The sequence below is a fragment of the Aythya fuligula genome, chromosome 2 (genome assembly GCF_009819795.1).
Source record: "Aythya fuligula isolate bAytFul2 chromosome 2, bAytFul2.pri, whole genome shotgun sequence".
In the NCBI taxonomy this organism is placed as follows: domain Eukaryota; kingdom Metazoa; phylum Chordata; class Aves; order Anseriformes; family Anatidae; genus Aythya; species Aythya fuligula.
Genome location: NC_045560.1, coordinates 137,021,928 through 137,047,759, shown reverse-complemented (window position 1 = coordinate 137,047,759; position 25,832 = coordinate 137,021,928). Strand labels below are relative to the sequence as shown.

Below are 25,832 nucleotides of genomic sequence, written 5' to 3'. Positions count from 1 at the left end.
CCTGCTTCTTGTCCTTATATGTTTAAATACTTTTCTTTACTGTTTCTACCAGTTCTTTAGCCTGTGAGGTCTGAGTGTTCTACTCTTATTCATAATGAATAATGCTTCTGTGAGTAATGCTGTATGAGCCACCTTTCAGCACTATTTCATGTGGTGCCCTACTAAGTTTTAGGAGGTGGGAAAAGAAACCATGTCAACTTCAGCTGTTCAGACTAACATTAAAAAAATAAATACTGTTGGGCTCCCATATTCACACATGGGCTTTTCAGAAAATGCTATAGTTTTCAGAAGTTCAGACTACTTAGCTTTTTTGTAACATCTAATACACAAAATAGTTATCTATGAAGCACAGTAAATAGCTATTACGATACAGTTTAAATCAAGTTGTGCATATAAAGTGAAAATGGCAAAAACATTTAATTCCTCAGATGCTGTTGTTAGCATAGGTTTGAGGTGAGAAGCAGATCATGTGATAAATAGGTTGTATTTGTAATTATATGGCAGTGTTGGCAATAAGTCAGTGTTCCTAGCATTATTTCTCTCCCTACATGATTTATTTTAGGGCAGTCTTGTGCAATGCAGCGCTATGTGCTTCAAAGAAGCCTATTGCCACACGCACAATGAGAGCCAAGGTCATTGAGGAATAACACAGAGGAAAGATGGAGACTGGAATGTCAGTAGAAATCTTACAGCTTTGAGTAAACAAAAGAGAGCAGGGCAGCGATGCACTCTGCCCTATCCCAAATCACACAGAATCTTTCTATATTAAGGGGTGTTAGGTGGTGATCTATATGTGGGAATACTTTTAAAACAAATACCATGCAGTATTTTGTATCCTGATTTACAGTATGAGCTTTGGTTTGCTGGATGTCTGGTTGTTCTAAGGGTATATTCTAAGAAAATATATATAGCTTGTCTTTTTTAAAGTTGGTTTACCCTGGATAGTGTTTGCTTAGCAATAAATCAACCAGGGAAGGTTGGGGATTATTTTTCTACGTTAGGAAATGCTACTTGTGAGATGTGTGACTTGACATGCAGTGTTGATGTTCATTGCTTAATATACAGAATAGTTGACATCTGAAGAGACTGATTATTACAGATGTGAAAAGTTAATGTCATTACTAGCATGCTTTCCTCAGTACTATTGCCTTATGAATTGTAGACCTCAAACATTTGGGCATTGTTGATGCTTTATTGATTAACCCCAAAATTTAGTATAAGGAAACCTCAAATATAGGGGTTGAGCAGGAGTCTTGCCTCTGTTACGTTGCACTAGATAGGAATTTTCCCATGTCCTTCTGTGGTTTGGGAGGCACAGACAGAGGAGATGCAGATGAGTCAGCATGGGAAGCTCTGGTGTTAGCTTTCTTTGCTCCATTGTTTTCAGGATCATGCCATAGAGGAGTTGTAAAGGACAATAATGACAGTCTCACAGAGGGCTGGAGTCAATCCTGCCAGTAGTAGCAGGGGACCTGAGGAAAAGATAAAGGCGTTCACCTTTACTTTGTTAGCTCAGTTGTTAAGTGAGTCATGGAAGAGACCAATTTGAGGTGGAGTTGACTTCTGAGGAGAGAATGAAATAACAGAACGGGAGAAGGCCACAAAGAAGTCTTAATGAGCCTCATCAACTCAGAAAAGGAAGGCAGTCGAAAAATTAGAACCGAAGTATGACTTTATGATAATGAAACACAGAAGTGGAGAAGTACAGCAGTAGACTAAGCTACACAAATAGTCTGAAGTCAAATTCATTGTGGGCTAAGGTAAATGAGGCTACCTTATATTTATTACAGACCTTTGTATGCTTTTGAAGCTATTGTAATTCATAAGATGTGTTTGCATTACCAGGGTAGTGTGGTTGTGAGCTTTACTGTGTAATTTTCCAGCAAAAGCCAACATTGCTTGTGGTAGATAAATGGATTTATTTTTTTTTTTGAGTTAGTCTGTGTCATTTTTGTAACCTTTAGTGGGGAAGGAACAGATCTCCTTTGAGATTGGGGGAAAGTTTCAGATGTAGAAGACCACATGAAAATGTAAGAAGAAGATATCATAGTGAAGTGGAGTGAACAAAGGACGTAGTAGCTGGTGCTGCTGGCAGAGTGGGAAATGACACTTGTCAATGTGAAAATCCCCCCCTCCCATGTTGATGGATAAATAAATTTAATTATTTCTGGGTGGTAACTGTTCTGGAGAGGTTCTGTGCCTTTTTCCTTTTTAGCTCCATCAGATTTATCAAAGGAAACCTAAAAGCTACCATAAGCTATTTACTACAGCAGAAATACCATGTAATAAATGAAAGGGTGTCCAGGTATTTTTTCTGTAAGATTTATATTGAATAGTTCTTCAAAAGTTTGCATTTACCAAAAGATTAGTTAAAAGAGTTTTTAATCCTGTTTTGTTAAATATTGTGGTTTATGTTCTTCTGTGCTGTAGAGAGATGCATTCCTTATGTCTTCATATGGTTTTGTGGTTCTAAAAATCTGTGATAAGGATTGTAAAGCTGTGATTAGTACCTAATTTTATTTTTGTTAGTATTGTTAATATGATATTTGTTAGTAGGCATGATCTTTGCTATCAGTAAACATATGTCTACATTCATTTTGTAATGTTTGGTAAGCCTTGGGTGAAAAAAGTTTGGAAATACTTAATTTCATAGAAATAGAATTTTGTAAATACTTAATTCCATAGAAAAAGTGAAGTTATAGGTGAGTAAAATGAAGATTACTGATGGTGAGGTAAGGAGGAGGGATTTCTTTATTGACAAGTACAGTTTGTTGAAAGTCCATGTTAGGCAGTGACCTGCAAATAGTTTTCATACTGTCACAATGCATGACTCATCTTGTTAAAAAGTGGTTTTAATAATCACTCAGTTGTGACACTGACTTCCCAAATCTTGCCACTGAGTTTTAGTGCAATATGTCGTTGTAAGAAATTCCAGATGGATTTGAGAGATGACGCCAACATCTTCAGTTGCACTTGTTAAAGATTCTGAACAGCTGAAAGCACAAAAATAAGAGATTGTGCTGAACAGTGGGACAAGCTATTACATTTTGATTTAACTGGAGTTTTCTGTACAGTGTTTCCTGAATGTGTGTTATTCATGTGTTCACAATGCAACATGATGCATGTTGGAAGACTGGAGCACCATGTAGGTGTGAGACCCTAATCAAGTGAAATTCTGGACAGTGCAGATTTTAGTTTTTAAAGCTTACTAGGCAGATATCAATGAATGAGGCCGCAGGTGGTTTTAGGAAACTACAATCCTGAAAAATACAGGTAGACTTGGGTGCTCTTTACATGATCAAGCAGCTCAAATGACAGTATAGGTTTTGGTTAGCCAATGTGCCCTGATGGCTGGAGTTCTGCAAAGAGCTGTGGCAGTCCCCGTGTATTCTTTGTGTAGTGATGGGAAGTTACAAGTCCATTTCTTCATCTTTTAGTATCTACACATGTTCTCAGATTGTACGTGGAATCGGAATCACTGTTCAGTTGGAAGGTAGCAGCCACCCAGCGCATAAATTCTGCAAAACAATACCTTAAAAGTGGATTTGTCCCAGTAATAGGGCTGTGAAGGCCTAACCTGGAGGTGCTAAGGCAGACTCAGGCCTGAGAAACGTGCGTGTAGTAACACCTAGCAGCAAGGGCAAGTATTGGTGTTAATGGTAAGCAGACAGTCTATGGGTGTTAAAGGTCTCTCATGGGCAGTGACTTGAGTCCATACACTGTTGAAAAAGAATGGTTTGAGTTAACCTATCTGGGGCTTGAATTTATTGCTCTTAAACCCCAAGAATTTCCTATGCGAAGCTCGAGCAGTCGTGCTAATTGCTCACTGGTACAGGTGTTGGGACCCCTCAGGAAGGAAGGTGTAAAATACTTGCAGTGTGATGTTCTTTTAGGGAGGAAACAGGATTTAGCCCTAGCAACTGTATTTGCATACGTGCATGGATATTTAATTCCCTCTTAGTTACATATGTATTGTAATGGACACCCAAGTTATAAGGGACATAGATAATGAAAAGTGGAATGAGAAGGAATGGGTGATTTTGAAGAATTTCCCTGTGGGTGTTCAAGGAGAGGTTGGATGTGGTGCTTGGGGACATGGTTTAGTGGGTGACATTTGGTGGTAGGGGGATGGTTGGACCAGGTGATCTTGGAGATCTCTTCCAACCTTTACGATTTATGGTTTCACAATGAAGTACTTAATTTTCAGGATCAATTCAGTTTGTTATCCTTCAAACGAGGAAGAGTCACATCACTAAAACCACTTTCTACTTCTTGGCTTTACCACTTGCTGTGAATGCTTTGTAGTACAGGAAGTTGTCAATCATAATGAGAATAGTTTTTGCTCTTCAAAACTTTGTAATATACGGCTGTACATAAACGGCTGTGTGTAAATACAGTCTTTATGTCTATATCCTCCCAGAGATATATAATATCATTAAAAATAGCATGCTCTGAATGGACTTCATGCCTGTTACAAGAGCTGCTTGAGTGATGAGAATGCTTTCTGACAAACTGACATGTTTTGATAGGTGCTGAGATAATTGTACAGATTTTTTTAATTAAGCAAAAATTGCAAGTGGTGTATTCTACAGAAGGTTAATCCCAATATCAAAGTTTAAATGTTAGTTTAGGCATTGCTAAACATGACCAAGCTCTTCTCTTGTGCGTTTTTTGAAGTGTGATGCGAGTTTGGTTCTGAGGTTGGGCAGCTGTGATGTGGGAATGCAAACCCACTTGTTGCCTGGCAGCCCACAGGAAACATGTCTAAATATTTATTTCTGTGGATCTTTAAAGGAATGAGCTATTAAGCAGCTCTTCCTGTATGTTTTCTTTTGCATTTTAATGTCTCTATTATGTGAGGAATTTTTAATTATTTTAGGGTACTCAAATAATTACTGCTCCAGTAAGCCATTTTTGCTTTTTTCTTAGGCGACTATCAGCTGGCAACTACCAGTGACTTAGACAACTCCCAGTTATCAGTTATTCCTATGTTAAGGCTTATTCATTCAAAAGTTCTGATTAATCATATATTAGTTATGAAACATCTTCTGCCTTTTGAGACCTTAGGAAATAATTGTTGTTCTTATTCCTTTATATGTTTATATCCTTTTTATATGTTTATAGTCTTCAAATCATTGTTTGAAAGACTACTGAGTCATTTAAGTTATTCTGTATTTTAAATCTGATACACCAGATTGTATTTTTAGCGGTTTTTATATTTACTTTAATGCGTCTTTGTGCGTATGTGCTTGTGTGTATGATGTGCTACATCTGTTTATCTATCTATAGATGATACGTGTAGCTTTGCAGGACAAATATAGTGTTAAAACTTTGTTCTCATAGCATTTTTCGTCTTAAGTCAAAGGACATGTGTTATATATAGCAATTGATCTTGACTACAGTCCTCTAAATGTCCTGAAATTAAGTAAGAAATACCTAGCGGTTATTTTGTCCCTTGAAATACACCTATCTGAGGGGCACCAACAGCTTTTCAGGAGCATATTGCTCAAGTCCTCAGCAATTTAGAACCAAAAGGATGACTAAAAATTATGGTAGGTGTAAGCAACAAGTCATTGTTTAGGTTTATCGGTTAAAAGTATGTAGAAAATAAGTTTAAATCTTGTTTTCATGACTAAATTTAGTCTGAATGTATAGGTCTCTTGGAATTTGCTGGGATTTGAGCGTGTGCTGCAAGTCAAGTCTTTGTGTTTTTTGCTGATGTGTTTAAACTTCAGTGTGTGCTCAGCATTAAGCATGTACTCAGGTTGTAGTTGGGCTTTATAGGTGTTAGGAACTTTTAAAAATCCTTGTTCATGCCCAAACTGTAGTATGTGTTTATGTAGCTACTATAGTGCTTTTACAAAAAGATAACTGTGACTACAGCCACGTTTTTCAAGGGTGATGATGAGGTGTTAATAGTAAATGAAATTATTTTACAGGATACTAAATTTTGCCAGCATGTAAATCTTCCTTTAATGCATTGCAGTCTAGTCGCTGTCTTTGGTGCCATCTAGTGTTTTTTTATTCACACAAACCACTGTTAAAGAGATTTCAAAGGCAAGACGCTATATTTCCTTGTCTTTTTTTTTTTTTTTTTTTTTTTTTTTTTAACATGTCTCCGACCCCTTTCTTTTCCTATGAATCTTAAAAACAGCAGGAAACAATCCACAAATCTTCATCACTTCTCACTTGATTATATTCTAATGTAGGTTCGCGTGTGATATGTAAGCTCATTTTTCATGAGAATACTTTTCTTGTGTGTTGATGCTATCTTCTATGTAAGAAGCATATTTTTAGAGTCTTGCATGTTGCTACTGAATTGTTCTTCAATTTGCTCTCCTGGTAATTGAGTCTCCACGATTATGTTTTTGTGCTTTAAGGGTTTGCTTTGTTAATCTTCTAACTTACTATGGTAGATAAGGAGATCCAAAGAATTAGTCCCATAAGGTTGCAGGATATTGGCAATCTTTTACTTATTCTTTCTTTAGGATATAACGTTATTTGGAGTTTCTGTGGCTGATTGTAATCTTGTTAGCATCTCACGAGATGTTAGCTGTCTTGCTTGTGCACACTTCCAGTTGCTGTATACTGGCAAATTAGAAATAAAAGTTTGATGCTTGTCACTTGTACACAAGAGAATGGCAAACAGTTTAAAACCATAGCTAGCTGTTTCTATTACTTGATTTTTGGATCTGTTTTTGTAAACAGTATGAGAACATGACACTTCAGCTTTTAAGACCTTATATTCTTTCCTCATTAAAATTGATATTATGTTTGTTTTTTATTTAATCAGGGAGTTTACCTGTTTTAATAACAGATCAGAAGTTCTACATCAATATTTATGAACTCTCAAGTATGAATCGTAATTTGTTCAAGGAATCACTTTCATCTGTCATATAAACATTCACTTACCTAATTTTATATTAAAAAAAAATATCCTGTTACTTTTTCAGGTCCACTCTGCTCTTCTGCAGTATTAGCTAAATCTCACATTTGTGAGAAATACTGGGATGACAAATCTGGAAGCAACTGGGCTTACTCCACAAAATTGATTACTTTTTTGTAGGCACAGGCCCTGAAAAAAAACCTTGATATTGCTCTCTTTCGGTATTTCATTCCCGATCTAGAGAAAACGCTGCTGATCAAAATTGTGGTGTGCTTCCGTTTTTGGGGCAACTACTCTGTTAGTACTGAGGTTGGCTTCTGTGGTCCCCAGTCTTTTAGATACTGGATGATAACTGTTCTCTGCTGAGAGATAATAATAAGACAAACACTTTTGTCACTCTTGGATTGGAAAATAAAATGCTGTTCTTTGAAAAAAATCAGATACTTGATTTGACTCAAGAACTATAAACTCAGTATTTTTAATGAAGCGGAAGGTATGAAAATGGTTCACTTATGAATCCGTTTCATATTTGATCATATTGCTGGCCATCACTTTTTTCCCCCACTTGTAAAATAAGAATTGAAACTTCAGGAAAATGGTTTTTCATTTCTGCTTTCAACTTTAGTAAGTTTAGTATGCGGATGTTAATACTAGTCGAGCCAACCTGTAAATCAGATGCTACTGTGTTTTAAACTCAGGGATTTGCCTGTATGTTAGAGATGCTTCATTTGTAGCCTTCAGTAGGAGAAGCAGCCTGATGTCACGACTAAGTTAGGCACTGTAGTGCTGTACTGAAAAACACTCATAAACACTTACCTTTGGCACTTTTAAAATGCCACAGAAAAAAAAAAAAGAGAGAATATTGGATGAAAGGACTTCATTTTCCAAAGGAAGTACTTCTTAGGAAAGGTAAAAGATAACTTACAGAAACCAGCGGGGTCAGCAAGAACGTTCAGGAAAAATAAAAGTAGTAAAGAAAATGAAAGTTGCCACCAGGAGGAGCACTACTAAAATATCCTTATTTATTTAAGGGCACAGTCCTCTAGTGCTGTATCTGTAAACTGTCTCTATCTTTGGGAATATCATACTTTTTTAAGGTAGGGTGCTAAAAAGAGTGTTTTAGAATGCAGCTTAAAAAATGCAAATGAATTAATATTTTTAGAAATTATAATCTGGAAAAGGATGATTCTTCTGACATTTGAAATTTTATTCACAGATTTAGATCTGTATCCCGGTTTCAGTATGTTATGCAGTCAGCTAGACTCTCTGAATTGAAATTAGATCTATTTTTGTGTCTCAGGGTTGAGACGTAGCAGGGTTCTTTTCAGGAGCTGGTCTGTTGGTATTGCTACTAACTGCAGCTCTCTGGATTTGCTCTGACCAACGATTGGCGAAACAAGCACTCGTGTAACATAGCTGGCTCTTCAAATTACATCTGTACTGCAGGCAAATCCCTGCTATGTTAGAGAATACCAGGAAAGGAAAGGAACTAGTTCAGTAAGAAACAGCAAGTTCCAGAACTGAAGGGTTTGGGGACTAGGGATCTTTTTTCTTTGTGCAGGTCGCTTCATAGTTAAAACATCAAATATATAAAGCAATAGAAAGATGTAAGCAAAAGGGAAAATTAGTGAAACAATTTTCACTACTAAAAATTCACAGAATTATTTACAATCACAGAATTTTAGTAGAATCATTCACAGAATTAGAAGAAACAAGACAAGTCTTGTTTCAACATTACATATTGCAATGAGTTATTTGTAACTGGTAAATAATAAAGTGTTAGATGATATTTTTTCAAGATGAGCTGTGTAGTTAGAATAATTTGCTAATCAGGGATAGAGTTTGTTTAGAATGCAAATTAAGTTTTGCCATAGCAGAGGGAATTCATGCACATACAGATCTTTTTTCTGCCTTGTCTAGGAAGGTTATAAAATCAATGAAAGTAGCATTTATACAGAAAATTAAAAAAAAAAAAAAAAAGCATACAATGTCTTCATGAAGAGGGCTATTATTTCTTGCACTATTAATTATGGAAACACTTACTAAGTTGTTTTTACTACTGTCGTTGTTGAGTAATAAAATTTACTTGTAGAAAATGTATATAGCCCACCACGTTATTTCTGAAATCCTGTACTGTCATGCATATCCTCAAAATCAAACTTCAGAAGTTTGATTTTACTGGAATTTCCCAGTAGTGTTTTCAAATATTAGTATTCCATATAGATTTTATAATTCATTAACTGTATTGTCATTATTTCTCTGTTTTATGTTCCTGGCACATTACTGTCATTGATTGAAAATACTATTTTATCTCTTCATAATGTTAGCTCTTCCCTCACTCCTACCCTTGGTTATTAAGTATGGGCTTCTTAGACATTTTTCTACACTGTATAAATGGTTTTGCTTGCTCTTTTGAAAGTGTTATTTAAAAGAAAAATAATACTTGAAGTAAGCCAAGCTACCAAAACTTTCAGAAGGTTGTTTAATACTTGTTTGAACTGTCATCTGGGTGCTGTGTGATACAAAATGCAGGGCATGGTATTTATTTAGGGGTGATCAGCACAAATCCTTGGTGATGGTCTGCTACAAAACAACCAAATCACGTTCTAAGACATGTGGTACTGATCTTGGATCCCAAAGAAGTATAAGGGGTCTTGAAAACCAGTGAGACGTTCAAAGCTGGGTGCTGATGGAAAGTGGGTTTGTGGGACACACTTCTGGTAAATCCATCCTGCCATACGGCTGGCAGAAAGAAGAAAGTTTTTAATTCTTCCTTTATGTATTTTTTTTTTATTTTATGTTTTGTGAAATATTTTTAAGTCTGAAAGTCTAGTAGTACAACTAGGTCATGTGAAGATACAAAAACCAACGAATAAGCATCCAGATTGCTGCTTAACTTTGTTTTGAAATGCTCTGCTGAATTTTGCCAAACTTTTCTTGCTAGGATGAAGATGAGCTGGACTCGCACACCATGGTGAAAACGAGTTCAGAGAGTGCTGGTACCATGAGGGCTACAAGCACGATGAGTGAAGGTGCTCAGACGATGATTGAACACAACAGTACCATGTTAGAGTCGGACTTGGGGACCATGGTAATAAATAGTGATGATGATGAAGAGGAAGATGGGACCATGAAAAGTATGTTGTTCTTTTACTTCCCTTTTCTATTAATACTTAATCCTATTAATAATAAATGTTTCCAGCATGAGAATGTTGTGTCATCAGTGTCCTTTATGTGTCAAATTCTGTGGTTAAAAACTGGAAAGAGGGGTATTTGGCACTGCTATAGTAGGAGATTCAAAGCAGAAACCTAGTTTTGGTGCTTTGCAAGCCTCTCTGGAGGACTCTGAAATTAGCCTTTCATGAATTCTCCTTTCTATTACTTGCCTCTTGCTTTTTGCCTCCTGTCCCACATACATTTGCACCAGTTCCTTGGAGCTAAAGTGAAATGGTGTGATTGTGTGGGAAGCTGCTGCTTCGGTGTCAGTGTTCATGGGAACTCATCATGACTCTCTATGGGTGCAGCAATCACTGCAGATCTTGCTGCAAAGTTTTTTTGTATTTCGTGATTAGCTAGCAGATTTTTCTCTTGGAAGAGAGCATTATTATTTGAATGTTAGTTGAAATTTATTTCAGTAATGCTTGATTTAAAGGAATGATCAAAAAATTACAAAATCTAAATAAAATCTAAATTGACTTCAGCAGCATAACTGATTATATAACAACGAGGAAAAAAGTTTCAAGGTATAAAATTATAAATTACACTGAGATATGCATAATGTGTATTTGTTAAACAGCAAATTTACATGTTTACTTTTTGATGTGTTCATTGTTTGGCTGAAGATTGCTGCAGAATTAGGCCCACTGAATTAAACAGAATTATTTCTTTGAATGGGCAGCATCAATAGGTGAGTCTAACTCTAGATGCCTGATTCCATGAGGCACAATGTAAGGTGTAATTCCAGGCTATTATTTAAATATGTTTGCTGAATGCAACTATCAGGTTGCATTTCTGTTTGCATGTGTACACCTGCTGAAATTTGACTGGAAAGATGGGTTCCAAGTGCAAATCAGGTCTGTTTTCTTTTTGGTTCAGTCTATAGCAAATGGGCAGGAAAGGGTGATTTGTTGATTGATATTTTTCCTTTTTTTTTAGTGTTCTTCGCAATAAACATACCTCTTGATTAGTGATTAGTTTAAGTAGGATGATTCACATCATGAAAGCACTCTGTACATGCTTTAATTTGTTTTCATGCTGAAACAGTGTTTGCCTATTAAACTGAGAGGATAATGGAAGGTTAGAATAAGTGATCTTAAACTAACACATTTCAACAAGTTAAGGAAAAGATTAGTGATGCAAAAAGCCCTGAAAATATACTACAAGCAAATTTAGAGTAAAGGATAATAAAATAATTCTTGTGGTGGAAGTTATACCAAACTGATCAAAAAAGTTTCCTTACATATGCACTGAAATCTCTTATGTTTGTTTCTTATGTTGCTGAAGACACTGTTTGTTTTTTTTTGTTTGTTTGTTTTTTAAAAATACTGTCACTTTCAGTTTGAATTGATTCTAGTAGCGATCTGTAATAAGGAATTACCTTTCTATACCTTGGTGTTTTGTCAGTGTAGTTGTTAAAGCTGTTCTTCCCTCTTATCGGACAGAAGAATGCAGTCCCTGGGACGGCAGGCTTCCTCCCCCCATAGCTGACTGTCTTGACACCTGTAACCCCAGCAAAGGAAAGCCAGCACCCTGGAAGCAGCCTGATAACAGTGATGGTTTCATTTGACTGGCAGGGGACAGGTTTGTGTTCCTGCATTTGTGCAGTGAACTTTACTGTGTTTTGCATTAGGTGCTCACTGCTTAAAAGTTAGAACTAATTCAAGAATGGGGCCTCCACATCTCTCAGCTGAAAATGTAAGTTTTATATATATGTTTACTTCAAATATATGTTTACTTCAGCTGTTCTTCCTTTGGTTTTGTGATTCATGAGTTAGGGGTTAAGCAGGAGCACTAGCAGGTGTCCTAAATAAATGTCGCCGGGAATGGATGTACAAATCGTTGGTCTCCTTCAGAGGCAGATGCAGATTTGTGCTCCTTTCTGCTTGAAAAAGACAAGATTTTAGAGACAGGTTGCTGTTTCCAACCTGTATAGGCAAGATGGGCACTTCGTGCATGTTTGCATGACTTGATAGTAATAAATCAGATAGCTTAACCAGGTAGCTTAAAAGTGCTCTCTGATGCTTCTGAACAACACTTGCAAGCAGCATGGAGAAACAAGCTTAGTTAACTAGGGAAGAGGGCTTTTATTTCCTTCCTAGAGACACAAAATATTTATGACAAACATTTTTGTAATGCTCTTGTTTAGTTTCACATTTGTTTCCCTCTGCCTTTTGTTTCCCTGCTCAAGGACAAAATAAGAAACAATAATAAGTTTTTATTTATAAGTGCCCATACTTAGAGGCCTCTGGGAGCCATGACAGAAAATAATTAAAACCATCTATATATTTTTTTTTCACAAATAGTGAATTGTGCCCAAATAAAACTGGGATTTGGAACAAAGAGGGCTGTCATCCCAACCCTACAAACCATACACAGCCCAGCAATAAACCACATTTGTGCTTTCTTGCTTAGTATGCCTGTACATGCTCTGAGCAGAGATTCTGCGGTATGTAACAGGAGGGAAGAAAATGCAGAGCACACATAGGTGGGAGGACAGAGTTCAATCAGTGTCCTCTGTACGAGGAGGTGGGGGCTTGGGTAGCTCTGAAATACGTACTTCTTAGGAAGGTCCCACAGCTGGACTTTCAACTCTAAAGATAAAGAATTTTTTTTCCTAACAACCTATGTCCTAGGTCCTGTAACAGCCTTGGCATGGACCAGGCACATGTGCAACCTATAGACTTCAGCAAGAAGCCTACACTTAGTTAGCCTTCAGCTAACACTTCCGAGTGTTAGCTTGCTGGACACACATGTTTATGGGATGGGGCAAAAGAGTTGATGATCAATGTTAAGAAGAGGCGAAAGAAGGGCAGAATAAATAGCTAGCTTTGCTTGAGTGAAGTAAACATTTTGGAGTGTAGTTTTTGATTTCATTGTATTTTTTCCTTTGAGGATGAGATTTATTTTTCAGACCCTTAACTTGATACCAGTATTCTTAGGGCATTCAATTTTCTTGCTCTGAATACAACCCTTTAAATAAGATCTACTTAGATACCTTTTCTAATCAAACAAATATTACTGATCTTGGTGTCCATTAGTTTTTGTACATTCTGTGATATTTTCCCCTCTTGTTGATCATAAAAATAAATGGAATACTCTTATCAGTGCTTTGTATCTGGAGAAAAAAGAAGTGCTGTAATGAAAGTGATACCTCAGAATTTGAAAGCCATTTGCCTTTTTCCTGTTTATGGACAAGTTCCTTATGGTCCTCTTCATTACATGCTGTCACTGAATTCATACATACCGTAAACGAGTCTCAGAGATTGTTCTTTTCAATCAAGGTTTCTTTGGAAGTCATTTCTGAATTGGGGAGGTTTACTGTTTATGCATTTCTTTCATAATTTATAAGAATGAATGAATGCTCCATTTATGGTGCTGGTTTGTAATGCATGCTATGTTCTGTAATGCAAAATTTTATCACTTTGAGAAAATCCAGTCATCCAGTGTCAGTATATACCCCTTGTGCATTACTATTGTAATAGAATAGAATAGCTGTGCTAATAGAAGTAAGTAAGGTGTGACTTTTTTCCTGTAGCACTGTTAATTATTCCATGTTGGTTTCCTAAATGTTCACATAAATGGCTTTTAAAATTACCCAGCAACCTAATTCAGACAATACTTCTCTAATGATCTCTTCAGCACTTAGCTTCCAATCTCTTGAGACTACATTGCTTCTGTAAAAGAGACTCAGACACAGAGTTCTTTGGATTTTACATCTCTCTTGTAATTTAAAACAATTCTTTAAAATTGTCTTCCCTTTTTGGCAATTAGGATGTCTTAGCTTGAATAGTGTAATTACGAATTTATAGGAACTCAGCAAGGAAACTTAATTATGGTCTGGTTTCAGCAGTGCTTTAGCCTGGGCATTGGTATTTCATTGATGTAGTTTTGTTTAAGCATGCTTACTGTGCTCATGTTAGGACAGTTTGCTCGATGCCACGTGCAGGTGTACTAATGTTTTTCCCCTGATTGTACAGAAAGGACGCACGGTAGGTGTTCCCAAGCCTTTTCCAAGACTTGAGACCTTGCCTGTGACTGGTGATCAAGTCGTACATTTATGTCACAAGTAGGAGTATGTTTTACAAATGGGATTTATTTTTTTTTTGAAAGAAAAATAGTGTTGGCAGTTCTGGTTCAAGAGCTGTTGCAAAATACTGGCTTAACGTGGATTTCTTTGTTTTGCAGAAATAAAGCGTGCCTCAGCTGGAACAGAGTAATGAGTTTATGACAGTAGTGTCATTGAATTTTCATATTATATTTTTGGAAAAATATAAAAAAAAATTGTTAAACTAGTTTTACAAGTCTCATTTTCAGGAAGCAAAGAAATACTTTGTGCAGGAAACTTTTTCTGTAAAAAGCCTCTAAAGTTGAGTTCACAGACTCCTCAAAATTTGAAAGTTTCCTCTGGTTGAAAAATATCAGAATTTTCCACTTAAATGCAAGTTGCAATTATTTCTGATAAATAGGTATGTTATGAAACAAAAATCTTGTATAATAGAGTTTTCAATAGTATAATAAAGTTCTATACTTTCATTTTTGCCTCTTGCATATCTGCCCCAAACACTGAATGAGGCCTGGGTTTGAATAAAGATGTGGGTGTGTAAGTCATACTGATACAACAACTGCAAAATCAATAATCAGTAGCTACTTTATTAGGCAGATATCTGTAGTCAAACATTTCCTAGATACGTTTCTAAGTCCTCTGGTAGGTTTCCGCCTGCTCTGGTGTAAGTAAATGGCGGTCAAGTTTCTGCTGATACTTCCTCGTGATTCAGAAACTCTGCGGACTGACCCTGAAGCCTCTGAGGTGGTTGCCTAATGGGCATTCATAAAACGTGCCTGATACGTACTGGCAGAACTGGCCTGCTCATGAAATGCAGACGCAACCTGTTTAGAATATGGCTGAACCATACAACGGCTCGAGTTGGAAGGGACCTTAAAGCCCACCCAGTTCCAGCCCCCTGCCATGGGCAGGGATACCTCCCACCAGCCCAGGTTGCCCAAAGCCCCATCCAGCCTGGCCTTGAGCACCTCCAGGGATGGGGCATCCACAGCTTCTCTGGGCAGCCTGTGCCAGGGCCTCACCACCCGTCTCCCTAACCTGTAATCAAAATCTTTCTTCTTTTAGTTTAAAACCATTTATCTTTATTATGTCATTGACTGAGCAAAAAGTTCCTCCCCATCTTTTTTATAAGCCTCCTTTAAGTATTGAAAACCAGCAATAAGGTCACCCCCGTAAGCCTTTTCTTCTCCAGGCTGAACAGCCCCAGCTCTGTCAGACTTTCTTCACAGGAGAGGTGCTGCAGCCCTCTGAACAACTTTCTGGCCTTCCTCTGGACCCTGCTCTAACAGCCCCACATCCTTCTTGTGCTGGGGGCCCCAGACCTGGACGCAGCACTCCAGGTGAGGCCTCACAAGGGCAGAGCAGAGGGGGACAATCCCTTCCCTTGACCTGCTGCCTACTCCTCTTTGATGCAGCCAGGATACAGTTGGCCTTTGGGGGCTGCAAGCACACACAGCTGGCTTGTGCCATGCTTTTTGTCCACCATAATCTCCAAGTCCTTCTCTGCAGGGCAGCTCTCAATGTGTTCTTCAAATCTGTCCTAATGTCTAGGGATTGCCCCAACCTAGGTGCAGCGCCGTGCATGTGGCCTTGTTGAACCTCAAGAGGTTCACATGTGCCCACTTTGTCTCATGCTCATAGTGACAAAACAATTTATTCAGAGGAAATAAAGATACTGACAGGAGCTTCGCAGAAGCACTGCAGCTAGGAGAGCCCAATCTCCTGACTTCACAAATGGGGCAGCACCTGAAAATGTAAGTCAGCTGAGCGGCAGAGGGGGATCCCCAGGATGGGGAAGGATGGAGGAAGATTGTGGCTTTTGGCAAAAGGAGGAAAGCTTTGCTCTGTAGCTTTACAGCTGCAGAAGAGGTCCAGTGCCCTGGTGGTAATGGAGTGAGGGAATGCCTTACCTGGGGAAACCTTCGAGCCTTCCATTAGCAAAATGTAGACGAACTCCCCTTTGTGTTGAGATAAAACCCCCAGAATGCCAGAATGAGGATGTGGTTGATGTGTTTGAGGGCAGGGTTGCTATCCAGACAGACCTAGACAGGCTGGAAGAATGGACTGACACGAACCCAAGGAAGGAACCTGAGGAAGTTCACCAAGGACAAGGGCGAAGTCCTGCACCCGAGAAGAAAGAACCCCAGTAATGCTACGGCCTGGGGAACTTGGCTGAAAAGGTCGTGGGGGTCTTTGTGGGCATGAGCCAGCAGTGCACTGGAGGAGTACAGGTGGCCAGGAGCACCTGGGCTGTATGAGAGCAGGGCCGGCATATCAAGCAAAGTGGTTGTCCTTTGCTCAGCACTTGTGAGACCACATCTAGAGTAGTGTCCAGTTTTGACTCCCTGAAACTGGAAAAATACCAGTTGAAGGAGTTCAGGGTAGGATTACCTAAATAGCTGGGGCTGGAGAACGTCGGCTTCAGGGGACCTAAAAGCAGCCTTTCAGTATCTGTGAGAAGGTTGTGAAGCTGGGCTGTTTGCTGGTGCATGGCAGGACAAGTCAGAAAATTATAAATTGAAACAAAAGAGGTTCTAGCTTGATATCAAGATAAATTATTTCCTCATGAGGGTAGCTCAGTGTTTGAACAGGCTGACCAGAGGAACTCTTCAATGTCCAGTTGTGCAGAGGTATAGTGATAATATTGTCGTTCCTTCCAACCCGATTTATTTTTTTATTGTTGCCCTAAAACCTCTTAACTACATTTTATAGATAATATAAGCATGTACTTTAATACTTTGTGTTTTTTAATAGTTCAGGCTCTACCTATACATTCTGTACAAATCTCTTCTTTGCACAGATTTTCCTCATAGAAAGGAATAATAGAAGTTTATTGAACGACTTCTAAAAGGATTTTAAATCAATTTAACACTAATATTTTACTGTTGGAAATGCATCACTACGAAGGCATTTTTCTTTATCATAGAATCACAGAATGGTTTGGATTGGAAGGGGCCTTGAAGATCATCATTTATAGATAACGTAAATTGAATTTGATCAAAATATACGTTAGAATGGAACGTGTATTCTTTCTTATTTTGAAATGTCTATTTAGAATTAATTTTCCCTGTTACAGTTCTTTTAATTACGGTATTTTATGAAAAAAAGGTAACAGAGCTGGTGTTGTGTTACATAAGTCATTGCCACATTTGTTTTATCCAACATATGTTTTGGGGGAAATCTTGTTATACTGTCTTTGGGGACAGCCAAATTCATTGTGTTCCTATCAGTGGTATCACAGAGGTAGAAGACATTTTTCCAGCGTCCGTGGTAGTCGCTGCATTCCATGACTTGCAAGCAGTTTCACAGTATACAGCCTATGTTGCTTTACTGTGGCATAAGGAATCTGAGTCTTCTGTAAAGTCAACACAAAAGAGCCTTTGGTGGGTCTTTAAACAAGTAGCTGCCAACCTGTCCTATTTTCCATGAAATGCTAACTAAACATGTTCAGGTTGGGTTAGCTGCACATCAAAAGGAATCACTCCTTGCTTTGAATTACTTGTAACAATAAAATAAAACCTTAATCTTAAAATAAATTTCTATTTTTTTCCTCCCACTGGAAAAAAAAAACAAACTTTGAAACACCTCATTTTTCAGGAGTAATATTTCGGGTTTTGCATGGGAGTTTTTGTATTTGCAGTGGATGAAAGCAGCTTTTGTTCCATTAAGTAGGTTAACTAATTGAGTACTAAAGTAGAATCAGAAGCAAGTCCTAAATTCTTTTTTGTCAAGTAAAACAAGTCCTGAAAGTGTAAATTAAATATGCTTTGTTCATTTCAGGGAAATTTAATTTTCTAATCCTGCTGACCCACTTTCCTTAGTATGCATTTGATAACAAGGAAATTGGAGGTTTTTTTGTTGTTGTTATTGTTGTTGTTGTTTTACATATGTAGGCATTCTTCTGTTGCATAGGTAGGGAATATAGTTATAACTAGCTCTAAAACGTAATGCTTGGAAATATTTAGTATTTTCTGTTACATGAGAGGAGGGAGACTGTCCTGTAATGGGCAATACGGTGGTAGTTCACCGTTTCTTATAGAGACATTGCTAATCCTGTTTATATGTATGTCTCAAGGATGAAACTTGAGTGCAGCAGTCTGAGCAGGAGAAAAAAATTGGATGTGAAAGGTCATCAGCGTGGTGTCCTATCTCTTTCATATGAATAGTTTTATGGGTTTTGTGCAGTCATCAGCAAGAAATAAAAAATAATAATAATGAAAAAGATTATTTTATTATTAAAACAATGCATTGTGTTCTGTTTTTACCCTCCTCTTCCCCTGCATACTACTACCTTCTCTTGGATAAGTTTTCTGAACTTATGCTTTGTTGAAGTGTAAGTTCTTCTATTTTCACTCTTCAGTGCTTATTTCTGTGTTGTGTGGCATCGCTGCTGCTTCCTTTTCATCCCTTCTGCTGCTCCATACTCAAGTGATCAAGAAATGCCTGGGATATCTGCTGTGTGGTCTGCTACATTCAACCTGGAGTTTAGTTCCCTGAATATTTCTGTATGGTCAACAGTTGTCATTAAATAAATGATAGACCAGTGAGATAATTAAGATCTGGGATTAGAAAATAATATGACTACAATGGAAGGAAAAACTGTTTAAAAAAATGAGCGAAGAAAGTCTGTATGAAAACATGGCAGAATGAATGGGGGAATCGTCCTGAAGCAGAAGAGAAGTAAAGGGACTCCTGTACAGTAAAACTTAGATTAATGATAAAGGCAGAAAAACACATTCAAAAACCCAGGAGAAATTGTACTCATACAGAATGATATAGAAAAAAGAAGAAGGAAAAGAATAAATAAATCAACATGCTATAAAAGAGGGTAGTGCAGAAATAAGGTTTAATTAAAAAAAAAAAAAAAGATATGTATTAATCAGGCAGAAAAAATAGAACAAATAAAAAAAAGCTCAGGACAGAGAATAGGGTCATCATAGGAATAGATGGTGAAATAAGAGGTGAAAGGAATAATAATAATAATAATAAAACAACTAATGAATTAATAAAAGCAAACATAAGGCCAGATGTGGAGATAGCAAGGTCTAGTGATCATGAAACAGGCTCAAAAAGATATTTCCAGTGTCTTTTCACTTTTTAAAATAAGTGGTTTCTATAAAAGAAATCCTAATTCTTTTATTATATTTATAATTGAAAATTTTTGTAAATATTTATAATTGCAGTCCTACCTGCAATTTTTTTTCAGCTGGTTATTTATATTTCCCATCCTGTTTCATATTTTACTTGGAGAAATGTATTTCATTTCTCTGTGGGATGTGTTACACTGTAAGCGAATGTGTGTTTCATGAAGCATAATGCTATGCAGAATATAGGCTCTGAGGAGACAGCTATGGAGAACTATTAAAACATTTTATTTATTGTTCTGTTTAGTAAATAACTCATTGTGAAATAAAAGCAAATTTCAGTCATTCAGGGTTGTAGATATTTTCTTAAAATTTAGTTCCATGAAAAGGATATTAGAATGGGAGTTTGCACTGATCTTGATCTGATTCGTAAAGCTCTTGCAGCTGCATAAATGATGACAAAAATCCCCCAGGATTTCCACTCCATGGAGATGGGCGCTTTGTAGCCATCTGTAGAGTGTGATCCCATAATACGCTGAGAATCCTGAACTGGCAGTGAATTTGATGGAGTAGCATTTAGACATGCCTTGCATGTTTAGTGTTTTTTTTTCCCCTCAAGTTCTAAATAACTTTTTAAGTCATACCTTGCGTGAAACTACTGGAACTTTGTTGCTTTCCTCCATGTGTATGAGGACCAGGCCTTAAAGTTAAGGGCATTCAGCACCCAAAGGGATGCTTAGCACCTTGTGTTATTCAGTTTCTATAACAACAAATAGATATCGCATGAAGTAACTTCTAATATTATTCGTGTGCAACTCTGAAATGTGTTGAACATTTCTCCACATTGTGTCTTGCTACAAAATTATCATTCTTCGGCTATGAGCTTTTATGCAAAAGATCCTCAGGGGACAAATGGAGGCATGCACCACGTACAGATGACTGTATTAGTTTCTGCAAACTTGTAGAAAATTAAAAAATTGAGCTTATTTTACAGTGCAGTAAATCTTACATCTTTAATTTTTTTCTTTTCTTTTTTTTTTTTTTTTTCTTTCAACTAAGGAAATGCTACTTCACCGCAAGTTCAAAGACCTTCTTTCATGGACTACTTTGATAAACAAGATTCCAAGAATAAAAGCCCTGAAAATTGTAATCAGAACATGCACGAACCTTATCACATATCCAAAAATGTTTTCCCTGATAACTGGAAAGTCCCTCAAGATGGAGACTTTGATTTTGTAAGTACATTTTTATACGTTCACATGTGCTGTTTGTTTTATATTTGCCAAAATAGTTAATTCCATTCTAAAATTGTGTTAATTACAAGCAAAATAAGTAATCTTTCAAGAATAGTACCCAATTACCTAATCTTAATGTCTCATACTGGCTGTGAAATAAGTTCATTTGCTTTATGCAGGACCTTTTTAATAAGGGGTGCCATGTGACATTATAAATATACTTCTTTCTAACTACAGGTTTTTTGAAAAAGTATTTTTGGTTCTTTATAACTTATGTTCCAAGAACTTTCACATTTGACCCAGGTCCATTAAAGAAAAATTGCTGCAGGTGTGTAATATTGTCATGTTTAGTGAGTATCCCAGTGAGATGATAAACGTTTTAAACGGGATGGAGACATCTAATCAATATCCTTGGAGATGGTTAAGATCACTTAACAACCTGGCTTGTGCAAAACAGTGATATTATTCCAAGAGCATGTATCTCTCTATGTAGAATTATTATATCTAACACCAGTCTATCTGTTTAGAATGTTTTTTTCCCCTCCAGAATATGTGTAGTTTGTTTCTTTTTGCCTACATTGCAAGTTATAGCAGGGGCATAAAAAAAAAATTTCTAAGCTTTAATATGTGTATATTAATTTTAGGATGCTCTCAAAGTGGCATAAGTATCTCTTGTTAAGAAACTTGCAGATAATTACACCTGGTTTTTACTCTTGCCATTTTTTTAACATTATTGAATGAAAGAATTTAGTTTATCTGCTGTAGCTTAAACATGTTCCTCACTGCAGTGCAGTAGCTAAATATGATCACATGGCACCTTTTTGAAAGTACACTTGGGATTTGGAGAAAAACATTGTGTTTAATTTTAGGTGACAGCTGTAGGTGTGGGATTTTTTTTTTCCAGTTTTCACTTACTGCATTTCTACATAAAGCTGACTCTTAAATTTTAAGCTGCTGGAGTAAAGCCAGTTTAACAGCACAGTACAAGCTGTTGCTGACAGAGTTTTGATTAAGCTGGATTTTAGTTTGGGTATTTTTTTTAGGCCTTTTTTTTTGACCATTAGATGTAATAGTCATCCTGATAATTGACTAACAAAATAATTACTTGCATTATTCATTGGAAAATAACTGGCTGTTCGTTAAGTGGGTTTATTATAGTAGCAATAAAATTGCCCTTAAAATGATTGAAAATTCATTCTATCTTTTCCATCACTTGCTAAGAAATGCAAGCAAAAATGTTTCTTTTTTTGTAAATGCTAAAGATCCCGATTCTGTAAGTGCTTATTCATGAATACTTTGCACATGAATAATCCTGTGGAGCTTGTTGATACTGCTTGTACATGTGAGTTTTCCTCCTGAAGTAAGAGTTTGTCCTAGAACCAAAGCTGGGGGAGGTCTGATCTTCAGAAGCAACAATGCTGTTGTGTGGTAGGCGAACCTTGCTGATCGTGTTAGTGTGACTGGCATGTGCAAGGCTTTAGAAGCTACACGATCTACAGTTTGTCCTCGAGTTCCTAAAAAGGCAGGCAATGCTGTAAGATTTGTTGCTACAAATGATTCTGATCAAAGAACAATTAGGATTTTTAAAAATGAATAGCTATTCACGTGGGCAATGTACGTTACTTAGTTTTGGGGGAGATTTGGTTTTAAGCACAACAAAAGCCAAATATTTTGATGGGTAAACCAGCCTAAGAAAGAGTTTAGGAAAAACTTATCAATAATGGATGCACTGTTCAGAGTAGCCCACTAAAGGAATACATTTCTCAGAAGCATCTGGTAGCAGCTGATGTGACGCAGGATACTGGTTTTAACAGCCTGCTGGTTTGAACCATAGGCAATTATTATTTATTTATACATTTTAGAAGGACTTCCCTTTATCTTCTAGACAGTGAGTGGCAATATTGGTAAGTGGCCTGCGAGAGAGTTTCTGAAAGGCCAAGTCAGTGGGCAGCATGCATAATATATTGTCTACTTCTTATAAGATCATCATGAATGTTTTAAGTTGCTGACATGAAGTCTTTAAACAATTCTTGAAAGGGATAAATAATGAAAACTTTTTGTACTAAATCATTCTGTTCTATTTTGGTTGGAGCTGGCTTTAATGGGATCTAGAAAGGGATCCTGACATTAAATGCTGACAGTCATCATTTTATTTAAAGGGATTAACACAATGGAATGAAGGTATAAATGAATAAAATCTAACTTACTGGTAGTATACTCTCATTGTACTCTATCTTTCTGTATAGAAGGGGGTTGTCTGTAAGTTGGAGGTAACCAAACTTGTTTGCTGAATGTACTGTTATCCACTGAAAGCTTTCTTAACCATATACCCTTGTAAGCCACACATCACGTGCCAGAGCTGGCAGCCAGCAAACACTTTACTTGAGAGCCTGGAGTGAGACAGTGCCATGCTGAGAAGAGGTATTTGAGTGTATCACATAGAAAGACTTTGAAGCTTATTAGTGGATAGGTCTCTTACAGCATAAAATGGAGAAGAAAAATAATACAGAGAGACTCGTAGTTGGGAGAAGGTAACAGGGTGAAGAAATGATCCTTATCATTCCTTGCAAATAATCAGTTTGCTTCTTTCTGTGTATAAACCTGCAGAACTGGGAGACAATTCTTCTGGGCAAACAGTAGGTTTGCTCTAGGTCTCAGTGATACTTTATCCTATTAGAATTACTAGTATATTCTACTGTTTTATTAAAACAATAAACGGTTATTTAATTTTGCTAAAACAGACATACAATGCAGAAATGGCAGTTAGCCTTACGCACTTGCTAATGTTTTTAGATAATGTAAATAAATGATACAGGAAATTCTTCTTGTAAAGTAGATAAATGAATGTATAAAATGATGCAAAATGAATTTAGCACTGAGTCTGGTTTGAAAGTTTTTGTGTGCGTGGTTTTCTGTTCTGACGTAAATGTTTTAAGAACTACTTGCCAATGAAAACAGGAGACTTTTCCAAGAAAATAAGATGCTCTGGTCACCAATCTGAGCTTTAAAAAAAAATAAAGCTAGCAGCATTTTTTTCTTCTGAAAGTACGTATTTACACTTTGTTTTTCACTGTTTCAAGTCCATCTGCTTTGAAAATCAAAAGCTGCTCTTGCTATTTTTTAACTGATACGCCATATGGAAGTTCGAGATCCCTCTCTCTCCTGTTGACTGTTGGTCCTGATGGCCCTCGGTTTCTTGATCAGTCCGTGCTAGTTACTGAAGTCATTTTCCGTGAATTGATAAGAAAAAGTTGCCACTGCAGACCTTCAAGTTTTGTTTCAAGTACTGAATCAGGTACATTATAAAATAACTTCTTACTATGCTTAATTCTGAAACTGTACGGTCACCTGGAATATTAGGTTCTTCCAAATACACCTCGTCGTGTATGCTTCGGGACATGGATGTTGTTTTCCATGAACAACAGGTGGGGTTTGGTGTTGGTGTTGTTTACTACATTTCTTCTTGCTTTAAAAAAGAAAAAAGAAAAAAAAAAAAAAAGCATTCTTCAGTGTTGTCTTTTCTGTGACCAGGAATTTGTATAGGGTTGTAGGGTTGGATTTTTGAATCATGGCATTCAGTTATTGTATGGTCTACATTTGGTGTCTCAGGGTAAATTCTGAAAACCTCAAAATATGGCTCTTTGATGACAGCGAATCTCAGGTCCATGCATTTCTGTTGAAATACTTGTACGTATCACTTCAGCATTTAGAAAAGGGGAGTGCTCAAGGTATAAATCAAGCTATAAATCTTACAAAAAGAGACTAGTGCTTGTTGAAACATCAGGCTTTATTAAAATTTGAATATATACTTCATGCTCAAACATCACTGGGTTTTAGTTTTCAGTGATTACTTCTGACTATAGGCATTCATTTTATTTACATGCTCCCTTATTTTTGAGGCATGCAGCAAATGACAAAAATAAAGCAGTATTTTAAACCCTAATCTGTTCAGTTTTATTTGGGGTTAAGTGATGTTTTATTCACAGCAAACCTTGATGTCAACAATATACTACTCCTTGTGAGGAGAAGTGGCATAATGTCTCTGAAGAAGTACTAATGATATTCACGGAAATGTTAATGATGTGTGATATAAGCAGCTTTTCATAATGAGGCTTAATTATTTAACGGGCCTACTTCTAGTCGTTTTGCCTCACAGCTCACAAGACAGTTGTTTGGAACAGCATACCAACCTAGACTGAATGATGTGGTGCTTGTTCTGACTGCCTAAGCGACCAGTCCTTTTAGGAACAGATGTTTTTATTATAGGTGTTGGGCATTTGAATAACCCTATTGCTATTATGATGGTAGTTTTCCATCAGATATGTTGATGCTGGAGAGAAGGGTGTATTAAATGAGCAGTATAACTAAGGTGTCTTGGAAGCAGCTTGCTCAGATTTATCCTTTTGCTTTTCTCAGTTCAAGATGTTGTGGTGTTTTGTATATAGCTATTGTCATTTTTTTAATGTGCCTTATATGAAAGTTTTCACCAAAAAATACAGTGAACTTTTAATAAGCAAAAAAATGTTTGCAACTTCCATCATTTGGGGAAAAACAGTTAAAATTTAGCTTGCAAGAATAATCTTCTATATTTATGTTTTGTAAATTGACATGCTTTTTACATTTTTACTGTATCATAACATCTAACCTGTCATGAAGATATGAAATTGCTGTGTAAAACCTCCTGATGTGTGTTAGTGTGGGACAGAATGTTAGCAAAGGATTTACACGCATTACAATGAAGTGATATCTAATTGATGGTAACCTGTGTGTGGACACTACTTAGAATGAGGTGCAAAACTTAATTTGCACCAATTCAATGTATAATTTCATTTGGATTGAGAAAAATACTTACTTTTTATTTTTAAAATGTTGATGATAAAATGTTAAAAGGCAAATCTATTTACTATAGCAATGCTAGGGTAATGATTTCTGTCGTTAGTAGAATTATTTCCAAACAGGAATGGTATCCAGATTGTTAAATATTAAACAGTGAACATGTAGATCATGTTTTCCAGTAACTACAGTATCATGTTTAAGTAGATGCATTTTGGGTGACTTAAAGATTCTGGAACGGCAACAAAAATTTGAAAAGCCATCTGTTACCCTAGGCAGAATATTTCCCTGAGTCTTAACCAGATGAAATTCTTCAGAGTATAATCATTGTGAAATAATAATATTGCAAATACTGAGTATTTTAGTTATCATTTACAAATGTACAATGTGACAAATTATTCACTAAAAATTCAATACTGTAAAATACTTGAAAGCTGTACAAAATATAATGAAAACTTTATTAATGAAGCCAGGCAGATCTAGCCTAGCCTGATCTTCATTGGAAATGCTCC

The 25,832-nt window shown here is 36.7% G+C and overlaps 1 protein-coding gene across 1 annotated transcript in view; it reads left to right on the top strand.

Moving 5' to 3' along the window:
* STK3 (serine/threonine kinase 3) overlaps positions 1-25,832 on the top strand; it is a 135,315-nt gene that overhangs the window by 65,804 nt on the left and 43,679 nt on the right. The window contains exons 9-10 of the mRNA XM_032180826.1: positions 9,831-10,023; positions 20,312-20,487. Coding sequence (XP_032036717.1) covers positions 9,831-10,023; positions 20,312-20,487 — 369 coding nt within the window. The remainder of the gene's footprint in view (positions 1-9,830; positions 10,024-20,311; positions 20,488-25,832) is intronic.